We start from the raw sequence: 22,892 nt of genomic DNA on the forward strand, positions 1-22,892 counted from the left end.
GATCAAGCCTCATAAATATGCCTGTTTGCATATTTCCTCCAGATATTGGCACTATCTGGTGTATTGGGCTGTGTTTCAAATGTGCACCAAGTAATTTATCATTGGTGTCTGTTACCTTGTTCTCAAGACATGGATGTGAAATTTGCCTTCAGGCACTCAGTACTGGAAGCATGACTTTAAGTCCTGTCTAAAAGAAATTATTAACCTGAAGTCATAGGAGAAGGAACCTCAGATCATAGGAACAGAGATTTTGTCACTGCTGTGGTGAAAGACATCCTTAACCCTAAGCCAGCATGTGCTTCTGTGTTGCTTTAAAAATTTCCACTCAGTTAAGACTGCATCCCTTAGGCAGTGACAGCATTAAAGTCAGGTGCAGAAAGAAACCCTTCTTCATGCAGTGCTGTGAAACTTCAAATCTCAAAATGCAATTTCATTCCAGGTTGAAAGAAGACTGCAGCATACTGGAACTCCACCTTAAGTAAAATTTTGCCTTATATTCCAGTCTGGCAACTCACGACGTGTATGTTTTAACAAAACTGAAATCTTTTCCATTTGATTTGCTTCATCTCATATTTTAAAATACCCTGAAAGTAAAAGATATGAGAAATACTTTTTAATGGAAAGCCCAAAAAAAATCCATTCAGAAAATATGAAAACCATATGAAGCCATTTTGGTATTGCCAGAACTGTCTCTTCATCTTGTTTTTTTAATCTCCCCCTTCCACAAAGAAAGTGGCACCATTTTGCAAAAGACTAAGCTGCACCTTTTTGATGGAATATGGCTTCAGTGTTGCTGGCTTTTGTGATTGGCTGTAGATGGAATAGTCAACTGATGAAATATAATGTGCTATGAATTATCTCAGCAAAATGCTTCACTTGTGGTAAATTCATTGGCATGTATGCACGTTGTGTTTCCTCAGATCAGGATGACAACCTCTTTGCCGGCTGGCTTGTGGCATCCCAAGTTAACACATGTAAACTTCACAGCTGTGAGTTGTGTTACAATTGAAAGGATGTAGGGGATGAAGCCAGCAACTTCTTTCTTTGTTTTCCTCTAAAAAAAAGACTATGCGAAGATGCTTCTTCAAGTGAAGGACTATGAGATAACATAACCCAGTCTATTTCATCTTGTTTTCATGTGGTTCTCTTGACTTAACGCCCCTGTCTGTAGCCAAGAGCTCCTGAAAGCTGGCGGAAGAGAGGGTCTTTACAGTGTTTGGGGAGAAAAGGGAGGATTTTGATTTACAGACAGTTTGTTGTTCAGCACTTGAAAGCATCCATTTTCCAAAGTGTGACAGATATAAAGGAGCCACAGAAACGTTTTTCCTTATGAGTCTCAACTGTGAAGTGGGAAAAGGGAAGCATATTCCAGTGAACGGTTGTGGTGCAGGGTAATCTTCCCATGTACCCCAACTGCAGATGCAGTCTGCCTCTTCAGACATCTGAAGCTACTGAAGTCTATTGAGCTTAAGCACAGAAAAGCCTATCTGATCCTCTGAGCGGCAGCAGATAAGCTGGGGTTTAACCATAGCAATTGGGAACGTGGGGGTGGGGGCTGGTTTTTTGGTTGTTTGGGGGTTTTTTAATTAGTGTCTTACAACCCAAGTTCTCAGAAAAACCTTGAAGTGTTCACCTGAGAATCCAAATCAGAGGGCATTTCTGTGTCAAGCAGGTATCTGCAGGTGGGTATGGCTCTCGGCGTGCACAAACCCCCACATTGCAAGTAGGGGATTTTTGATATCTGCTTCAGGAAGACTGATGCCAGGGAGGCTGGAGAGGGGCCAGGAGGAAGGAAGAGGCCTGGCGGGATAGGAGGCTTTGAAGTGTGACCCCAAGCAGAACCGGGGTGGGAGTGGAGGCGAGGGGCAGTGGGGTGCAGCAGCTGTGGAGGCAGGGAGGTGAAGGCAAGGGTCAGGCAGGAGGGCGTGTGGGCAGGGAGGCTCTCAGCAGTGGGGACAGCATTGCCAGGAGCTGGGTGCTCTCCAGACAGGTTGCAACAAGCAGTTGGGGGAAACCGGCTGTGTTTTTTAACAGCTGGTTTGACATAATGAAGGCTGAGCAGCCTCCAAAGCAGCCCTGATCGCATGCCTTGGGGGAAGCAGTGGCCGAAGTATCAGCCCAGGAATCAGGAGACCAGGATTTTATTCCATCATCTGCAGCCATTTCAGGAGTGACTTTGGGCTGATGTGCTAGCGCCTTGGTTTCCCCACCACCAAAAGGTGCTCACCTTGATACCCCTGGAACTGAGAAACTAGAAGCAGAAGCCTCTCCTCTCCCAATGTGGTAGAGCAAAACCAGTGAAATTAAAATATGGCAAGTTCTAAACTGTCAGAGAGGATGCCTTTTTCACATACGCTGATGCAAATCAGGGCTAACACCAGTGACTAAGGTGAAGTGGTGTCAGTGGGAAACAGAATTAGGTAGGGTCTGTTCAGTGCCTATATAAGTAATAAGCACACACTCACTGAGCCCTGACCCAGCTATTCTTCTGTAGTTTAATTTTTTTAATAAAATATTTATTTCTCATCTTTTTTAAGACAAATGTTGAAATGAACCTTTGCTCATGTAAAATGTATTTGCCATATGACTAATGGTTATTTTTAAAGTGCTGAGCAAAGTGTATGCATGTGTGTGTCAGGGAGACAAAGAGAGGGAGTCTTTCTGTATTTGCTGTGGTAATTGTTTATGAATATAGTTGGTTTTTCCAATTATCCTTTCCAATTGTAATGCATCAGCAGTTTTGTCTCCATTTCTCTCTGTTGATCTTTGTGTATAAATGTAGATATTTCAGTTTCAAGAGTATATGCTACACCTTAAGCACTGATTTTTATTCATTAAGTGCCACAGAACAGCAAGAGAGAGATTTGTGGGAAAAATGGAGTTAAAAGTTAAACCATGGCCTTGCAAACAACTATGTGGCCATACGGCTAATTTCAGGGCTGAAATGTTATTTTATGTCAAAAAAATAAAGGAGAAACTTTGAAAGGCCAGAACTCATGCTAATGCCTGCAGGAAAACTTAAGTCCAGAGTCAGGGCTGGAGAATTTGACCTAAAGCATATTAGTGTGCCTTCACATACAGAAACACAGTATGTCTGTGGAGAATTGATTTCTTCCACAGTAGCAAGATTTTGTAATCTTGCTCAAGCAAAAGCACAGTGGTAAATAGGAGAGGTGGCCTGTGAAGCATAAAGTCATTTGCACTTGGAATAAATGAGTATATATGAGTGAAGTCTTAGTGCCTACATGTCAGCAGTAAAAATCTCACAGAATTTACTTGGTCTACATTGTACTTAAAGTTTTAAGTACCTAGTGCCCAGCTGAGGCAACTGTCTTCTGTGACTGACCTCCAATCAGGCACTGGGTAAATGCCAGATACATCATCTGTGTGCATGTGTGTGTATGTGTGTGTTTAATATGAAAGCAGCTTTTGTTTTACAGTTGCTGCTAGTGCCATACGTTGTGGGGACTGGTTTTCATTAACATACTTAGGCTTTTGTGATTTAACACTATTACATGATCTGAGTACTTGAAAATGACGTGAGCAGGCCCAATCCACAGAGTCTGCCACGTGTCTCTGTGCCGTTTTCCAGGGCAGGAGTTGTTCCACACTGCTGGCACAATGTGATTTCTTCCAGCAGCAGAGCAGAAAGAAATCCTCACAGGTTTCAGAGTCTGTGAAAACCTGCATGGTTTAGCAATCCCTTCTTCATCCACAGAAATGAAGGGTCTCCATGACTTTCTTCCTCAAGGATAATACCACAGCAGTTATGCTGTAGCAGGTTATTTTAAATTTATGCTCTTTGGTTTTGGAGCTAGAGGTCTATAAATGCTGCTGTAAGGCTTCTGCTGTTCAATCATTATTTCATGTTGGCATTTTTATGTGAAGGCTCAACCATGGCCAAGAAAAGGAGGCTTCTGTACTTTTCTTTCTGTGTTATATCTTCCAACTGGAATATTTTCAAGCACAATAGAATTGAACATGAGCTTTGGGGAGGGAGGAAGAGGAGAAAAGGGAATCAGCTGGAAGAGATGATGACTCCAGTGGGGTACTCTGCAGTTTAGTTCTCTGGGGACTGAAAAATGCTTTCAACCAGTGCGATGTTGCAACAGTCCAAAAGAGGAGAGAAAAATCCATGTCTGGTCTAGACCGACCAGAAACTAAAAACAAGGGACACTTTGAATTCTGAGACTCTCACCACAACTGAAAACTGTGCTCAGGCCAAGTAACTGGAAAATCAGTTTCTTGGGTTAGAGAAATGCTTCCCTGAAGAATCAGAAGCAGCTTTGCATTTTAATTGGTAAAGAAATTATTATATTCTGAAGCACTGATTCTAACACTTGAACCAGTGCAAAGGTTTACAATCAGGGCTGTGAAGAGATTTGGGTACTTTCATATGGAGCTTAGTGAAATGCTACAGTAAAACAATTTTTTCTGTGACATTTTCCTGCCATTTGGCCATGATAGTCTATCATTTGTCACAAAATGGAAAAAATAAGATCGGTCTTCATAATGTACCAAAAAGAAGTCTGACTGCAAACACAAGTCAGGAAGAAGCATAGGGACTGGCGCACAGTGGTGAAACCGTAGACCAGGAGATGGTTATGAGAAATGATATACCAGGAGACCTGAGAATCCCCCGATCAGGAGTAATTGAATGCAGTAATTGTTAAGGAGAGCTTTAAAAAGAAATGTTGAGTAAAAATTACTTACAGGGTGCTTGTTTTAAGAGGGAAGTGTAGTAAATTTCAGGACAAAATTTTTAAGTGGCAATAATACAGGCACAGCCTATGCTGTAGGCAAAATAAATTTTCTGAGCTAAATGACTGCTCTCAGTCAGTCAGGCTACAGTGTTTGTTTTTGGGGCGAAATATATATTTCCTTCATTGCACTGGTACAAGGGTGGCTGAAGCCTGAGAGGAGGACCCTAAGGATCTGGTCATAATGCCTGGCAACACCACCTGCTCCTTATGGGATGAGGGGGGAATCTTTGCAGACATTTGCATTGTGGAACAAGGGATGGGATCAGAAAACCCTTGTTAGGTGTGACAGGGAGGTGTGAGTAGTACTCCATCTTGCAAGAAACCAGAAAACATACTGCTTTTTCTCTTAGTCCTTCACTTTTAAAGCTGGTGTATTATTACTAGTCTACTTCCTCTGAAAAATATTAGGCTAAATATGTTAAATGCCAAATCTTTTGGATTAAAGCCATATATGTGTTAAACATCATATTATTTTATGATTAAATTTTAAAACAACATTTTCTTCAGAAAGAGTGAGTCAATACTCTTGAGTGGTAAAAGTAATATGACTCATACAGACTGTATTTTATCAATATGTGAAGCCTCTCTTTTCCAAGAGCACCGCAGCATTTCAAGATAAGAAAAACATCAAAGGAGCTTGAAGATGCTAGGCAGTCTGTTCTTGTAGTGCTGTGCTTTATTCTTGTTTTTGCAGAATGGCAGTCAAAAAAATATACACAGACCATTTTCTTCAGATGATTAAAAAATGTATAGGTGGAAAGTGAAGGAAGAAAATCATATGCTTCTGTTCAAGTGTTTTTGTGGTGCTGTGGCCAAATGATAGTTCCAGGCTTCATTCATCCAATTTTACCCTTTCTTTTCCTAATGTTCTCTTTTCATCTGATGGCCATCAGAAAGCACTTCTTCTTCTCTGTACTAGTTCATAAGGACAAGATGATACGTTGGGAATGTGTCATATCAGAATGGGGAACTCTAGAAGGATGACCCAGAACTTTTTTATGTTCCTGCAAAGCACATTTAAATATCCTTCTGGATAGGGGGCAGAGATAGCTTGCATGCGTAGCATTCTTGCATGCAAATATTCTTGCAAGCTCAGGCTCAGATGAAATTCTCATCTGAAATTTGTTGCCTGTTGGATGAAGCTTAGGCCAAGATCTTTTCACCTCTGGGTTTTTTGGGGGGTTTTCTGGTATTCAGCACTGAGTAGTCATCCCTGCTTTTAGGTACTGAAATACATTTTAGAAGGCAGCTGCCTATTGCCAAGAAGAGCCCTCATGCAAGAATATTTCCATCTGGAATGACTAACATGTGCCCAGTGTACGTCCAGTTTCACATCCCACTCTGCAAACAAAATCCACTGATGAATTAATTCTCTTCTTGCTTCAAAGGGCAGTCAAAAGATGAAAGTGAAAAACTGGACCTATTTCAAAAAATTACATTATATGAAAAATAGGTCATTCAGCCAAATTGCAAATCATAGATTTTCAAAAATGTGAAATGTCAAGCAGTCCTATTTGAAAAAGCATGTGTTCTCTTGCTTGTTGCATACTTTGCTAGAAATAGAAATAACGTATACAAAAATGAAAGACAGTGTTTTAACTCCTTCTCGGGGTAATGCCAACAATATTTAACTTGTTTGATCCAGGCTTATGTCAAATGCACAAATGCAAAAAAAAAACAAATGCACATGATGCATTTGTTCTTGCTCAGTTTGTAATTCTTTCATAACACAAACAGCAATATTAATTTGAAGAGTTGTAAATATAAAAATGATACAACAGTTTCTGATATTTCATAGTTGCAAATATCAAGTCTGCTTCTTGTGAAGACACTTGATTTTATTGAATATGTCATATGAACAGCTGATCTTTCTCATGCAGTGAAGGAATGTTGATGCTGATATAAAACCCCATATAATAACCCACTGGCTTCTCATATATCAGTGACTCAGGCAATAAAATATATCATTGTGATGCTAATTAAATTGCTATTTTAAAGACATGTCTTTAATAAAGGGATTGTTTGTACCTACCCAGAATTAAAACCAGAGCTGTCAGTCTAATTTAGTATAGCTGTCAATACTAAAAACAATACACAGAAGCTGCAACTTCTTAGCTAGTCTCAGAGGTGCAGGTCTGAGGAGGTGTAAATCCTCCACCCAAGAAGAATGCATAACATGCTGCCTGCTGTTTAACTGGTGGTACATATATTAGCAGAGCAGAGGCCTGTAATTACATAAATCCTAAAAAAAATTAGCTATTCAGTAAACTGTTTGAGCAGCACCAGTGCTAACTGCCTAAAACTGGCAATCCAAAACTCTGACAATCAACAAAGAAAATGTTGACCCAACCAAAACAGTATTCATCTCAAGAATTAAAACCCTAAGCCAGTGTCATGTGCAGTAGTCTCAGATGTAATTATTGTATTCTAGTTTGTCCTGAATGTGCCTTGTATGTTTTTATAGGCTGTAAAAATAGATACAGTGATTTAAAACCCTGGAAAGTCCAAGTACTTAAGAAATAGTCCAGCTTTGTAGAAATGCAGGGTCTGACTTTCTGAGATCATCTGTACTGTCTGTGAACGTTTGATCCAATTCAGCACATCTGGGCATTTCTTCTCCAGGTTCCAGGGAATTAGCCACATGTTTACAGGGATTCCCTCTCCATTTATTGTGATTGCAAAGTGGTGACCCATCCTTGTGAAGGCCAAGGCAAAGGCCAGGCGTAGAGATGGCTGATTTGGAGCTAGTAGTTGGGTAAAGTTCAAAAATTAGTAGTTTACATGCAGATTAAACAAAACCAAGTTTGTAGGGAGAGGTCATACTTTTTTATTAGAGCAATTTCTTTTAGACAGACAAGACCACTTCTGGTCCGGAACAGAAGCAGGAGTCTTCAAGCTAAGTCCAAACTGAGAATAATTGCTCTGCTTTTACTTCCTCATGTTAAACAAAGCAGTGTTAGGGCTGATTGACCATCTCCTAGAGCCTGGAGAGTCATCAAGCTCTGATTCAAGAAGAAATGGTCCGGCTATGCCAGTCTGTATTATCCCCATGTATGGCTCTACCAGCTTCAGCAAACATCTTTAAGCTAAATATTTAATGACAATTTCATTGAGGAATTGTTTATTTTCAGTAAAAGGGAGGGTGGCCTTAGTAGTCAGAACTCTAGGCTGAAACTTAGAAGCCAACCCTCTATTCTTCACTCAGCTGCTGATCTGCTGAGTGTTCTACAGTGAGTGGGTCTGTCCATCAGCTTCTGCGTGGTAAATGGGCATAATAAAACTGGCCTTCTCGCAAAGTCCTTTGAGATCTACAAAGGAGAAGTGTTACACAGCAGCTATACACTTCTTCATTATTAGCTCTTTTTCATGCGGTTCCTTTAATAGACATTTGGCTTCTGATTTAGATCTTCTGAACAAGGTGTAACACTACCGGCACTGGTAGCACCTCTGTGTCTGCCAAATGTTTGCAGAAGACTTCTACTATTGTGATGTAAGCAGTTAAAAAATTATTTCTCTAAACTTCCCAGTGTCAGATAAGCTTTTAATGGGGAAAGGCTATTTTTGTTCAGAAACTACAGAAGTGTCTTCACCTCCCTGGACAGCTACTACAGTGGCACATCCAATCGAGTAAGCACTTGATGTGGAAAACATTGTGAAAACAAGTACCCATGTAGGCACGCACTGATTCTCCAGTAAATGCATAATAAATGTTATCTTTTTCACATGTGAGTAAAATGCAGGAAAATGAATGCTGAAGCATTTCCCATTATTCTGTAATGTATGTGTATGAGCACAGTCAAATGTACAAATGCATAACCATACTTAGGCATGACAGCAAATGTACTATGAACATGTCTAACTATGCATACATTGGCATTAAATAGCATGCAATATTTAAAAAACTATGGCAAGTAAACATTCAGGTTGCAAAGCCAAGCAACATTGGATATTCCAAAATGCAGGCTTCCTGGGCATCCTTAATTAGTCCTTTTGAATATGTATGATGGTACAGTTTTAATTACATGATAATGTGTAGGGGTTTTTTCCCTCAACAGATTCTTGTTTCAGCCAGTCAATGGGAAGCAGTTTTTTAACCCTTCTGATTTTTATCTTCTTCCTTTTTGTGCTCTGGCCTCAGATCTCATGTTAATACACATGGTCCAAGTGTTACACCGAACACAGAAAACATTAATCCCCTTCCAAGCTTTTGTTTTTCTGTTGCTCCCATGACAGCATCTTAATATGCCGCAAATCCTGATGAAAATAGCTCTGCAATACATCTGTGCAGGGAGAGAATACTATTATCTTCACAGTATTATTGCCATCATGCAAAAGCACTGAAGCACAGAGGGAGAAAGGGCAGAAATGTTGGAACGACAGCATTCAGTGAAAGCTGAGAGAGAGCGATGTGGGAGCTTTTGCACGCGTAGCGTTTCCCTAGCACTTTCCCCACTCAAAGCATGAGGCCAGTTGACTTCAACTCTCAGCACTTCTGCATTTCAGGCCCCAGGTGTCTCTTGTTGAGCACCCAGAAATGAGGCCAAGCACTCAAGAGGGAGGAAATTCCAGAATGATGTCATCATGCCTACACTTGGGGAGGGGGAAGGAGCTAATCATGCCCAGGCAATCCAAATTCTGGCATTTGCTAACATTTTAGCATTTGGCTCACAACGGTATCATTCTTGTAGCTGGGTTTCCCTGTGTATGTGTATATGTTTCTCTGTAAATAAATAAGGACATCTGAACTGCATCTAATCTGCTAAAAACTCTTGCATTGCCTTCTCAGTAGAACTAATTTATAGATGTGTGGGCCCTTGGAAAAAGGCATGGCATCTGTTGTTATAAGCTTTCCTTATTTTTCCTGCTGCAATTAAACCTACAGAAACCTAGGGAAACTTGGCTTTGATTGTTCCCAGAAGAGGAAGGAAGGGAAATAAAGATCTACCTTAATAGGTGCTGAAGTATCAACATATCTCCCTGCTCCAGCTGTGCCTCAGCCATTCATTCCTACTCTGCTTTAGCAGCAGGAACGGGCTATAGGCAGGCAAATAATTTGACACCCAAAATCAGGAGGGTCAAGGACCTATAGGGCACAGGGATAAATCGGCTTCACTTAAGTCTGAAAAACCACTACTAAATCTCAAGTTCTACATTCGCTACATCATCCCTATCCATTACCAAATTACAAGTGAGGCATTGAAAAGCATAGCATGCTGCCTTAAAAATCCCAAGATTTGCAATTCGTATTGGTTTATTTTTTGTTTGCTGCCTGTGAGTTTTCTCAAACCCTTCCCTTTCTGAAACTTCCCTGCACCCGCTGACAGGCTGGAAACCAGTTAAAAATGGAAGCTGAAATCCATATGTAAACAGCTGGCTCCAAGAGCTGGTGCTCTAGGGAACAAAAACTTGTAATGCAAGACTCACAAAACTCTTGTGGGAGTTGGCTTCATTAGGTATCTACCATAAGCATGTCCGTGTGCATATATCTGTACACCACTGTGATCCTATCTGAGTGTGCATACGTACCTGAGGTTAGCAGAGTATTCACTCCCTGCTGCACCAGTCATTCCTCTCTCTTCTCACACTTCTCATCTGTTGTTTGGAACTGGGAGTGCCTCTCTTTTTCATACATCCCCATCTCCACTAGCACCGGAGACCAATGGTAGAAGGACCTTTTTTACCCCTCCTATGTGTGTACAGCAGGAGAGCTCTTCTCACTGATTCTCTGCTGACTGCATCAGATGTTATCTGTCTTTCAGCCAGTGAACAAGGCAATGTGTTTACCCTGATGAACTGAAACAACCTCGCTTGTTCTCTAAAAGCTCTTCTCTATAGTTCTTCTATACAGGGTACCTAGGGAAACGTAATTGTCAAGTGAGGCACCAAAGGGAGGCATTGTGAATACCCTACCTTTTCCCCACTCTGAGTTTCATGGTCTGAAAAAGCCCTGATGGAGGAGTGGCATTCATTAGTAGCACTTTTAATTCTGGAAATGCCTCCCCATCCATGCTGGATTCCTCCTCCCTTCCCAGCAAGGGAGCACGTGGTTATCACTCCTTCCTGATGGTGGGGAAGCAAAGCTTTCCCTTTCTCCTTGCTGCAGTCGCTAGCAGTAGGAGGAGCGAAGGTAGAACTTATGCCAAGATTTCCTCATTTTCCCAAGAGGGAAAAGCATATTTGTCTATGTTGAGATACATCCTTACAGTACGTGGCTATGCTATGTTCTCCAGCCAAGGTGTCAGCTAGCAACAGGCACTCTGTGGTCTTCTGGGGAGAGAAGTCCTAGGGTAAGCAACGCAATGGAAATAGTATGGGGCCTATTACATTATTGAAAACAAAATACATCTGCGTGTTACTGCAACCTGTCAGCACCAACATCTCCCCAGGAAGCCAGCACTGATTGCAGCCAGCCTTTGCAGAAGGTGCCAGTAGCCAAGCAGTTGGAGAAGCATGACATGTTGCCCCCTGCCCACTTCCAGGCTGTGTTAACATGGCAGTGTTAGAGCAGAGAGTGTGCCTGGAGAAGTGCCATGTCGTGAGGAGCCATGTGGTGACAGGCAGATTGCTCAGGAAGCCCTGAAGGAACTTGGGCGGTTTTGCGGATGGCTGAATGCCCCAGGCCAGGACAACATGTATGATGGACCAATCAAGGGCTCAGTGCTGTTTGCTATGCCTTGATGGCACATCAAACTCCAGAATCACTCCAAAATAATTCCACCATAGCCCACAGACTTGCTTATCCTGATTGTTAATTACTGTAACTCACTCTTTTAGGACCAGCTCTATTTTCAGTCTTCATAGTTCACTGAATCCAGAAGGCTGAGCGGCCATGCCCTCTCGAGTGTGAGTGAGCTGGGTCCCAGCCCTGGGCACTAGAAAATAAATCACATTGATGTAGCTGAGAACAGGAAATGAGGGTTAGGTAGACTCTGGGCCATTTTGATGCATCACTGTCTTTCTAGCTCTGCTGGTATTACATTTTGGTCTGGACAATCAGAACCCTCGTAACTTCAGACAGACATCAAGGAATGAATGGTTTGCCCTCCTGAATAAAATGAGAACATGTGAATGTGGGGAGAGAGGGAAGGGGAGAGAACCATTTGCATAGGTCAGGAAAGGTCATTAGAACATCTGGCAGTAGTAACTGACATGTGTCAAATTTTAGTGTTCATTAAATTCGTATTAATGCAAGAATGGTTCCTAAGCTCCAAATGCCACTTTTGGTTGCTGTATTCTCCCAGCTGATGGTGATGACTTTTCAGAACTGTACAATGCTTCTTTGCTTGCTAGTGGCATCTGACCTGAGGTCAGAATTCTATTTAACCCCTTCCTGTAGGTCAAAAGACAAATTAATCTGGTGAGAATTGAATTGGAAATGAGGTGTCTGGATAGCAGGTGTCCCAACTGTGGAATAGCTGCCAGGCTGAAACATGTTTTCATCTGTTCTTATGCCATCCGAGAAGTCATCTCCGAGGTCAGGGAGATCTTCAGCCGACATCTGAGATGGGAAGTTGCTACAGGGAGCAGAAGTGGCAGGTGCCCTGTGTTAGCAGATTATCTTGCACTCTGGGGGGAGACGTCTGAGAGTGTCAATCTGAGAATAAATGTAGACGTTTCCATTCATTATGCACTTTGCTTTACCTCTGTTTACTGCCAGTTTATAATTGTAAAGCAGATACAATTTCCATCCCTTTTAAAGAGGAGAATCCCACAAATCTTTTTCTTCCTTTTTTTCTAGAGGATGAAGATGATGAAGAGATGGTGGAGCCAAAAGCACAGGATGACTTGGAGATGGAAAATCAAGACCAGAAACAGGAAGTGAAAGAAGGTACTTTAGAAAATGAAAAGTATTTTGTTACAGCTTTAAAAGACTGAATCCTGCAAGTAGTTATTCTCATAGGTAGATTTGATTTTTGAGAACACTGCAAAATCAAAACAGTCTCCAGCTTTATTGATTCAGAACCATTTGAATGGCATAAAAGCAGAAAATTGTATCCCAGCCACCCAGCTGGTAGGTTTGAGAAGCTTGTGAAAAGCACAAGACTTTGGCTGTTTAGAAGAAGCTACATGTCCTCATAATTTGGGAACAAAGTAGAGATTCTTGGATTCCAGGATTGGTGCTTACTTGTCATCTGGCTCAAATAGTCTGCTTACGTAAGAAATTTAAAGTGTGAATGCCAGGCATTCCAGTGGCTCCTTAAAGTTGGTTGGTCTTCAAAGTTACTTAGAGCCCATAACTGTCTGTCTGCTTGAGAGGGCCAAACTTAAACCTAGTGGTGGTCAGGAATCTTTTAGCAGAAAACCATTTCACTGGAAAATATTGACTGTCAAAATCAAAATTTCTTATGGAAGCTGCCCCAAGGGAACTTAAGGTCAAAACTGAAGCTAGGTAGGTCCAGCGCCTTTGTTCATTCCTCTGGATTGAGACACTCGCCAGGGTTATAAGAGACAAAAATTCATGTTACTGCTTCTTTCTGGTGCAGACAAGACACTCTTGACAAAATCATGCATGTCATATGCTGAGTGTCTCTCATTTGCTTCTCTTGGACCTGTTCTAGCTTTCGTAATTAGAAGAGGGATGTGAAATTTGGTCTTCCTCACTGGGAATTTACTAGAGTATTGGCTATTCTGGTGTGTCGCTTTGAACAGTCAATGCTCACCCCTGTGTGAGGGAGGGGAAAAGAGCCGAAACATCAGCAGCTCTAGTATGAGAGGAAATGAGTGTCTCTTCCAACGTTTCTTAGCTCTATATTGTCAGGACTGCTCACAATGCTGTTTACCCTCTTGAAAGATAACTTGCTTCCTAAGGTGGAACCTAAGTCCTTTCCTGCTATAGTGATCATTATCAGGATGATTCTGTGACCTTGGCTTTGTTTTACACAAGATAATCTTATTAGGGGAAAAATATGGGGTTGTTTTACAGAGAAGCCCATGAAGTTGTTAACTGTGAATACAGCTCCTTTCTCATCCAGGGGAGTCTGGCACGATTTACATCGGTGTCCAAAAAATCTGACTCTGGAGTATAGCGCCTACATGCACTATACTCACTGAAGTGAGTTGCAGTACCAGCCATGCTGGTTTGATTGTAAATTGATCTTTCTTCTCTCTTAAGAACATCATAGAAATCACCCAATGCAGTGTCCATTGCTCTTTAGGTCCTTGTAGAAACACGAGGGGGGAACTCACTCCTCCCGCTCCTCATCCTTCTGCTTTTCCCACTGCCCCCAGCCACCGCTGCCATGGGCAGAGGGGAGAGCATGAGCAGTGGTCACAGCAGGAAGAGGAGTCACACAAGAGTCTGCAAAAGCCAAACTGAAGACATGACTTTCCAACGCAAACCATTCTATGATTCTATGAAGAAACATGGTAACATAGAAAAACTTACTTTTTCCTGAAAATTACTCTTCCACCCAAAAACTGTGGGGCCAACTCACATGCTCTAGCAGCCACTGGACCTAACACAGTATCTCTTCTACTGATGACACGAGCAGAAACATAAAAACCACTACCACTGCACCCAGTGCATAAGCACTGTCCCGAGTTGCTGAATGTCCCTCTAGCATTCAGCTTACAGCTGATCCCACCCCCATTTATTTCCACATAAAAGTAAAGCTAGCACTCATACCTGGGGAGAAAGCACAAACTCCTGCACAAAGAGAAGAAAAAAATCTAAGTACATTCCTGAACTGATTTATTTCACTTTTTCGTGTGCTTTCAAGTTAGCCTTTTATGTATGTTGCTGATCAAGCACCACTGACAACATCTTTTATTTCTTTGTTGTGTTTTAGTCCCAGGGCAGTGGTCCCTTTGCCTGCTTAGCAGACCCTCAGGAACAGTAGATCGGCTGGGCTGGTTTAGCACTAGTCTCAGACACACAAACTGCAGGTTGAAACAGCAAGGCACAGCTTGTTTTAGCAGAACCGGCTTTGTGAGGTGCTAACACTTGACTGGGTTCAAGGAAGAAGACATGCTCGCTGCCTGATAGAAAATGAACTTGACCTGCAGTATGTGTTGTGATGGATAAAATAGTGGCATGCTGATGACTGGCATTAAATGCTGTGAAATCAAATGAAGCATTCGTCCCCAAATTGACAGGGAACAGAGTCCCGTTTTTTAGCTTTTGGTGTTCTTCTCTCCCTGTTGGCTTTAGCCCTTTTGCCAATAAAATCCTTTTTTCCTCTCTGTTGTAATCACCCTTCTCATGTTCTGAGCGACATTCAGAGTTTGAAGCCATCGTTTGTGTTTCATGGAAGTGATTAAAACCATGTTACAAGTCAAACAGGAGTTTAGAAGAACATTTCCTGTCGGTGCTGCACTGTGTGCCTACTCAGAATTAATAGCTTTTCTGCAAATTAGCACATAATGGGTTAAAAGCATGTTTATGTTGGCATTAAGTACTCTGGCTTCTTTTTCTCTGCAAGGCAAGACAATATTTTGCAAACTTTTTAAAGAATCTCTAATAGATATTATAGTGGCGCCATTCACACTGCTATATAGTAGTTAAGGCTGTGTCAGCACTTCCATTATGAATCCTGTTTTTCAGGGATTTATAACCCAACCGTAAAAATTTGCTCTGGGCTGAAATTTGGTTTCAGCTCAGGGAGCACATTTTTTAACAGATTAAAAAAAATCAGCGTGGCCTTTTTTGAGTTAGAGGAGTGTAAGAAAAAAAAACCCCATAGGAGAGGGAAGTGCAGGGAGAGAAATGCAGACAATATTTTCATGAATGTAACTCAAAAATATGTCAGGATGAAAAATAAAGCTTGGATCTAGTCTGTTCCATCTCTCTCTCCCCAAGCCAACAGGACAGGAGTGGTCTATTTTTATAATGGTATTTTAAGAGGAAATGTGATTTTTTTTTCCTCTCTGTGGTTTATAGGTAGTCCAATTTAATTCTACAGACATTTATTGCATGCTTAATTTCCTCATCTTGCCCCCGCTCCCCAGAGTTGCTCTGTGGGGTTTGGTGGGATTATTCAGCAGTCATGGCTGTTTGTCTGACCCTAGTTCTGGAGGTGCCTTGGCATGACCATAAGGCACACAGTACACCTGCAGTAGGGCAGCCTGTCTGGCACAACGCCTCTTGTGGCACTTCAATGCCATGGAGGTCCTAAGGGTAGAGGAACAGCTCAAGCCCCCAAAGTGTTTCTGGAGTAAGAGCTGGCTTGTTGACCAATTGAAGCATATGAAGCCTTGGGAGCCTCTTGTGTTTCTTCCATGGGGCTGCCTGTTGTCACCCATGTCTCGGGTGCATGGTCTCCCCATCACTCTTAGAAGAGCTGAGCGTGGGATACCTGCTGGGCTCTGCCTCTCCTGACCACGTAAACAAGAGACTGGTCCCAAACTGTGGCATCAAGTGGGTTTGGGGCTTTCCACCACCAGAGAGCTCTGGAGCTCCATCTAAGAAGCCTCTTTGTGTCAGTAGAAACCACATGAACAGCTGGACGGGTTGGGTCTTGAAAGTGGGCCTCAACCTGCGTTTATGTGAAGCCATGGATATATCCACAGAAACTTGCATGAAAGGCTGTGATGGGGAAGGCTGGGACTTGTAACTTCAAAGACCTGCTCTGCCCCACTCTTGCCCTGGCGCTGTGCATGGGGCTTGGATGACCACACAGCAGGCTGTGGTGGGAGACATGGTTTAACTCTCAACAGCTTGGGCATCAGTATCAGAGAAGCAGGACAGGTTGCACTGCGGTTTGTAATAGCCTGTAACTCTGTGGTTTCACTGCAGCCAACAACACAGTGAGCTTGGATGTGCTGACCTGTCCTGGTAGCCGGGCTCAGGCATTCTCAGGGATGGTGCTCAGCACAGCCCCTGAGAAGCACGATCAATAGGAACAGCCCTGCCTGGCACAGATTTAAATTTAAGGCTTTGGACCCTGCTACTCCAGAACCAAAAAATCCCTAAATGCACTTTGAAACCTCCCCTTATATCTTCAGCAATTATGTCATGCTGGGGCTTCCATTTTAAACCCAGCACAACCAAGATATGACATATATCAAACTATGATATGGCACATTCAAGCCAGGATATGGCATATATCAAGCCTGACATGGAAGTGAGAAGCACAAGAAAAAGAAGAGGATCACAGGCTATCGGCAGGCAAGGAATAAAAGCAGCTGTTGCTGCTGAGCCACTTAGCACTGTGTGGTTATCGTGCTGTACTTTTCTACCGTTCTTGGTCATCAGCATGTCTAAAGTTTACATGGCTTTAAATATATGCTGAAAGAAATAATACAGCTCTTAAAAGGGTTTTACTAATCTCCTTCTGTCTCTTGTTATATTTCTGGGCTCATAACAAGGCTGCTTCCTGCTTTACTGTTTTTATTAGTTCACCCTTTCTTTCATTCACTTACTCCTTTTATTCCTTGTTTTCAGTTTTTTTTTTGCCTCTAATGGAGTTCATTTCTCTTGTCAGGTTTTTACACTTGCTGAGGTTCCAGGAGAATAGTTTTAATATTCTGTTACACTTATTTAAATATGGATCTTTTTTCTGCCTTTTTTTTCTTGATTTTTTTCTTTTTGGCTGTCTTGGGAGAAGACTTTAATCCTAGTATTTACATATTTGTGAATTTTATTCTGTGCTGTTATCACAACTATTTGTATTTACTACAAACCTGCCTCTGCTAGATAAGAACAAGTCTGCAGCATTTTTTATCTTAGTTCCTCAAGATGCAAAAAAAATTTATAATTTATTTTTTCTGTTGTCCAAAGAAATGTGTGGACAAAGGACTTGATGGGAAATATGGTATTTCTGAGGATCATGTTAAATCATGTGAAATAAATGCTCTTATTTTTCATAAGTAAGTGTTGAATAAATCAGTTGTTTTCACGTCACATCTAATTTTTGTTACATATTTTAGACCTTTTAGTTCATGCACAAGTGTACATGTCTTTCATTACGGGTATACCTTGCATTTTCTTCCCCTGCGGTGTCCTCTGTGTGTATATAACTGCACTGTGTTTTAATTTTAAATGTAAATTCCATTTTATTTTGTACGGTATTATACATTAACATGAGTACAGGGCTTATTTGATGCATGTTGTTGACCTCACAACCCCAGAGCCACCCAGACAGCACTCTGCTTGTGGGTATGCGATCCCATCGATGTTTCAGGGGGTTCGTGGACATGCCCAGTGACCCTGTTAAGCAGAGCTTGCTGACTGCTCCATGGGTCCTCCTGCTGTGAGCTGTGTGGGGCCACGGTCGGGTTCAGCTCTTCTGGGTGGGAAGCAGGACACAGTCACAGCAGTTCATTACAAAGCTATGGTATAGAAATAAAAGCAAAGTATGGGTCTTCCTTTGCAGGAGCTTTCATTGCACTCCAGGCAATAAGCACGTAACTTTTAGCACTAGCTAGGCATCACACTAGGCTTTCTTAGACATGGAAGGTTAGATGTGGTTTGTTTGGGGTTTATGCCAGGGAGAGCAGATACTTGAAGGCAAATGCTGTGTTCTTACAGGGAATTTCTGAAGGCATTGTCACATCACATAGGTCTCTGTGACAAAACAAAACAAAAAATACTTTGATCAGCTACTTATGTTTCTCAGAGTTTTCCTTGAAGAGAGCCTGTGTCTCTTGAAAGCTGATCAAAGTAACTGTAAGCTCCCAGATAGGGAAAAAAAATTGCAGAAAATTACATAGGTTCTTTTTATTTTATTTGGGGTGATGGACAGACAGGGAAAAGGAACAAGGGGAAAGTGGAAGAGGCTCTGAAAGATAAATGGTTAGAAAAGCTTCATATTTGAAAGAACAAGCCTGTCTGTTTGGGGTTTTTTGCTTATACTTCATGTATTTGCAGTAGTTACAGCAATGTTTTACACTGGAAAAAGTAATGATGTTAACATTCTTGTAAGAAGAGATTGCCTCAAATAAAACTTCAGACGCAGCCGAATGAAAGAAGAAAATAAGGTTAAAATATGAAGCTTAATATCGCCAGGGGGCATCTGGTGTGTCAGTCAGATGAATGAGGTAAGCTGATTTATGCCCTACAAACTTTAGCCAAGGTGTTCCTGATGGTTTAATAGACTGCTGGCCTCCCACAGATCATTGCTAACTGCAAGGGAGATTTTGCTGAGGTAGAACTGCAATCATGTGCGCCTCCACCACTTGTGAACACTCCACAGCTCCCAGGCTGTTTATTTTTTGCCTTTTCCCTTTCTATTGATTTTCGGTTGTATTTTCTTTGCAAGTTACAGTCGGCAAATGGCTGAGTAATAGATTTATATTTCCGAGCTGTAGAGAGGATTTGATTTAGCAAATGATTTTTACCATTTCGAGCAGTTTAAAATTAGTTTTTCAGTTGCCTTTGCAGTCATTTTCTCCCCGTTTATGCTGCTTTGCTGCATTGTCGTGCTTGTTGTCTTTGATTCTCGGAAAGCAATGCTTTAGTGGTGACAGTGGGATATTGCCTCATTACAGGCTTCCTCGCCAGATGAGTTCCTCTAGTGCCAATTACTATTCAGCAGTGGATGCTGCAATAGGTCAACCTGTACTTTTTGCTAGTCATTCTTTTTTTTCACATGCATTGCTTCTGTCTAAAGCACTTAGAGGCAAATTGTGCTCCTGCCTGGTAATTGTCGCTCTGCTACTCAGGGGCGACCATACAGGGGGATGTAGATATTCTCTGGATGTGTGGAGCTCCACGGGGACCACTAACCTGGTGGTAGGGGGCTTAGGGCCAAGGCCATAGGAGATCATCAAAGGCTAAAGTTTCTAACTTCTTAGCTGCTTTGTCTCCCGAGGGCGAAATTGCTTCTCCACCTTTTTCATTTTTCCTACCCTCTAAATTTAGCCAAGGTGTAGTGCAGAGATTTTGTCTTTCAGAGCTAACACTCTGCCCAGTTGAAGCAAACCTAAGCGTAGTGATAACAGCCTCTCTCAGCCACAGGGTGTGCTCAGAAAGAAAGTACACTGAAAATTAGGGAGCTGAGTACTGCAGTAACGCTGACCATGTCACTACTGCCTGCTGTTGTGCCTTTCAATCCGTCCTTACCCCTGGGGCTGGTGGTGGTGTCATACTTGGGCACCAGAGCTCACAAATCTAGTGTGAACCACAAGAGAATCAGATGGCGAGCAAGGACTACATCTCCCTGATAGCTGAAAAAGCTGTGTGGTGTGGCACAGCAACTGGAAAATAATTTTGAACTGCAACTTTAACCTGTGTCACTTGTTTAATTAAGCATTAAGATATGTATGACAGGGCTGTGGGTTAAACTTTGATGTATACTGGGTGTTCTCTGAGGCACTGTGCTGAATTATCTTTTCTGGCTGCTGGGGGTTTAACCCAGTATGGCCTAGGGAGACTTTTCAGAAGTAAACACCTCAGATCTGTAGTGTAAAGCCAAATGCAGGAGACCTTTGATCACCAGTTAAGTTCTGAGCATAAGCCTCTAAAATTTTGCAGTATATCTGCCTATTACATGTTCGTTGTGTGCCTAATTATAAATTTGGAACAAAATTCTCTGTTGGCATAATCCTATGATGTCAACAGTGCTTTTCATCCTGGGAATTTAAGCTAGTTGAAAGATTGGTTTGGTGTAACTGTGAAGCTATGAATGGCATTTTTTGAAATACAAGTAATTCTGAAATATAACTAAAGTGATGGTTTAAAAGCACATGTGGGAAAAGGCATAACTGATATACAACACTGGCCACAATATCAACATGACCCTGATACTGTGATTGAGAAGAGAATTTTGCACTGTAGGAATAGCAGCATACCAATTTCCTTTCCCCCTGATGCTCATGTTTGAGTTGGAATTCACCAACAGGTCATTAAGCTGGTGGAGACATAGCATTGGTGAATCCTGCAAAGACAGTATTTTATAAATGAAAGTCCATACTGGAAACATTGGTCTGGAAGTAAAGGTTTAGCACCTGTGTATTTGTACAGAAGCAATTTGATGACCAGGCTATCCCGACCGGTGCCTGAGATGACTTCTACCCCTCTCAGGGCAGCTTTGGCCACAGCTCGGTGACATTTGTTGCTCTGGCTCTCAGGATTCCTCTGCGAGGAATCCTCTGCCTTAAAGAGACTGGTGTTTGGCCATTTACTTTCATTTTTGCTGCCTCAGAGAGTATCTTCAGTTATTTATTTCATCACTTTGCAAAAGCTCTAAAGCAAAGACAGAATTTATCAGTGACACCAAGGAGAAATGGGAAGAAGTGAAGGGAGAGATTATGTGAGGCCTTTTAATACAAAGAACTGTAGTATAAGTTAAGAAGATTATTTTATCTTTGGCTCCTCTGACAGGTCCCCTGTTACATAAGTGTTCTGCTTTTTCAAGTTAGGTATTGCCTAAATGTCAGTCACAGCCATTTCCTGAAATAGGAACGCTGAGTTTATTTAATTTGGGGGTTTAAGTATTTTCCATTTCAGAATAATAAATATATAAGATATAGGATCTCTTCTATGTAAATGCTACATTCTGGGAATATACAAGAGTATGTTTAGCTATACTAAAAAATTCTTAGTCATGATTTTAAGAGTAAAGCTTTGATTTTTGTCCTGACATTTCTACGGCAAGCTTTCATGTCAAAAGAAACTCGCTGAAGAAGTTGATTCATTGGAAAAGGGGTGAAATGTCATACTCTTAACTACATCTTTTCATTTTCCAAGCTCCTCCTAGAGAACTGACAGAAGAAGAAAAACAGCAAGTTCTCCATTCAGAAGAATTCCTGATATTTTTTGACCGGACAATACGTGTAATTGAGCGAGCTTTGGCTGAAGATTCAGACATCTTTTTTGACTACAGTGGCAGAGATGTAGAAGAGAAAGATGGGTCAGTTTGGGGTTGGTTTTTTTTTTTTGGCTTTTGTAAAATAAGCTTTATCAAATGAATTCCAATGCCAGGAAGCCTAAATATTAAAATTAAATTAAATATTTTTATAGCTATGAAAAGGTAAAGATCTCTTTGTGAAGGCCTGTGTCACTTTGTTAACCAAAATTATTTTGTAAAATAGCTTCATGCTTTATTGCTCTGGGGTTTTTTTTCTTTGATGTGTTATTCAGAGGGTTTAATTTTTTGTTTAATTTTTGGAATGAAATTTCAAATTCTGAAGAAATAATTGAAATACATAAATGTGTGTATACAGATATATGTGTAGATGTGCATGCGTACATCCCAGTGGTGTACATCTGTGTGCTTATAGCATGGTATTTTTACAAATTCAAATTACTGTTGTTTATATTTTATTACTGCCTCGGGTTTGTAATGGATCTCACTGTACTATGCATTGTGTGGATGAAAATAATGATCCCCCAAAGTGTTTGCAATCTAAACACTTAAGACAAGAGGTGACAGGTTGTGTATCCAGCAATTGATAGGGGAGTAGAAGCAGCAAAACTTGTTAGTAGGAGAGGAAGTATTTAGGTTTCAACTGCTGTGTATGGAGTCTCATGGCAAATCAGTAGCTGTGTCACACTGAAGTTACTTACTGGAGGTTACTGTAGAGCATTGCCCCTGTGGGCTGGCTAAGGGCATCAGTGTGGCAGCAGCGGATCAGCACTGAGCTTCAGCCTGTCCTAATGGTGCCAGACGGCATCCACCATCCCCATTGCTGGGAGGAGGTACTGTACCTTTAAGACTTATGGAGTCAAAAATAAGAGAGATTTGGCTATAGCTTGGAGGTGAAGATTCAGAAAAGAGGGAGCTGAATGCCAGGGCTGGGTTCCGTCCTAAGAGACAAAGGTGGCAGGGGTGGTCCAGGGTGACCCAGAACAGACAGGAAAGCAGTAGGAAATTATGAAATGTGTTTTTGTAAAACAGATATAAAATTTGTTCCTTAGTGCAGATTCGTTATCAGCAGGACAGCCAGTGAGAGCAATTAAATCAAGGTGGCAGACTTCCCCAGGCTGGGCAGAGGTTTCAGAAGTGGTCAGAAACTTTTGCATCGCTTTTCACAGCATTTGAACCCTGGTACTTCAAAAACTGTCACTTTCTTTGCATTCACACAGAGATGTTCAAGCAGGAGCCAACCTTTCCTTTAACCGTCAATTTTACGATGAGCACTGGTCAAAGCATCGTGTTGTCACCTGTATGGACTGGTCTCTTCAGGTAAGATGTGAAGCTGGGAGATATATTTCCACATCCTTTCCAACTTCTCCCTAATAAAATACAG

The 22,892-nt window shown here is 41.6% G+C and overlaps 1 protein-coding gene across 7 annotated transcripts in view; it reads left to right on the plus strand.

Annotated features, from left to right (window-relative positions):
- The window catches only part of DYNC1I1 (dynein cytoplasmic 1 intermediate chain 1), a 190,660-nt gene that overhangs the window by 90,550 nt on the left and 77,218 nt on the right, over nucleotides 1–22,892 (plus strand). For all 7 annotated transcript variants that reach the window (XM_030492458.1, XM_030492475.1, XM_030492494.1 and 4 more), the window contains 3 exons: nucleotides 12,502–12,591; nucleotides 21,391–21,553; nucleotides 22,729–22,828. In XM_030492458.1, the coding sequence (XP_030348318.1) occupies nucleotides 12,502–12,591; nucleotides 21,391–21,553; nucleotides 22,729–22,828 (353 nt within the window). The remainder of the gene's footprint in view (nucleotides 1–12,501; nucleotides 12,592–21,390; nucleotides 21,554–22,728; nucleotides 22,829–22,892) is intronic.

The sequence above is a fragment of the Strigops habroptila genome, chromosome 1, assembly GCF_004027225.2.
Source record: "Strigops habroptila isolate Jane chromosome 1, bStrHab1.2.pri, whole genome shotgun sequence".
In the NCBI taxonomy this organism is placed as follows: domain Eukaryota; kingdom Metazoa; phylum Chordata; class Aves; order Psittaciformes; family Psittacidae; genus Strigops; species Strigops habroptila.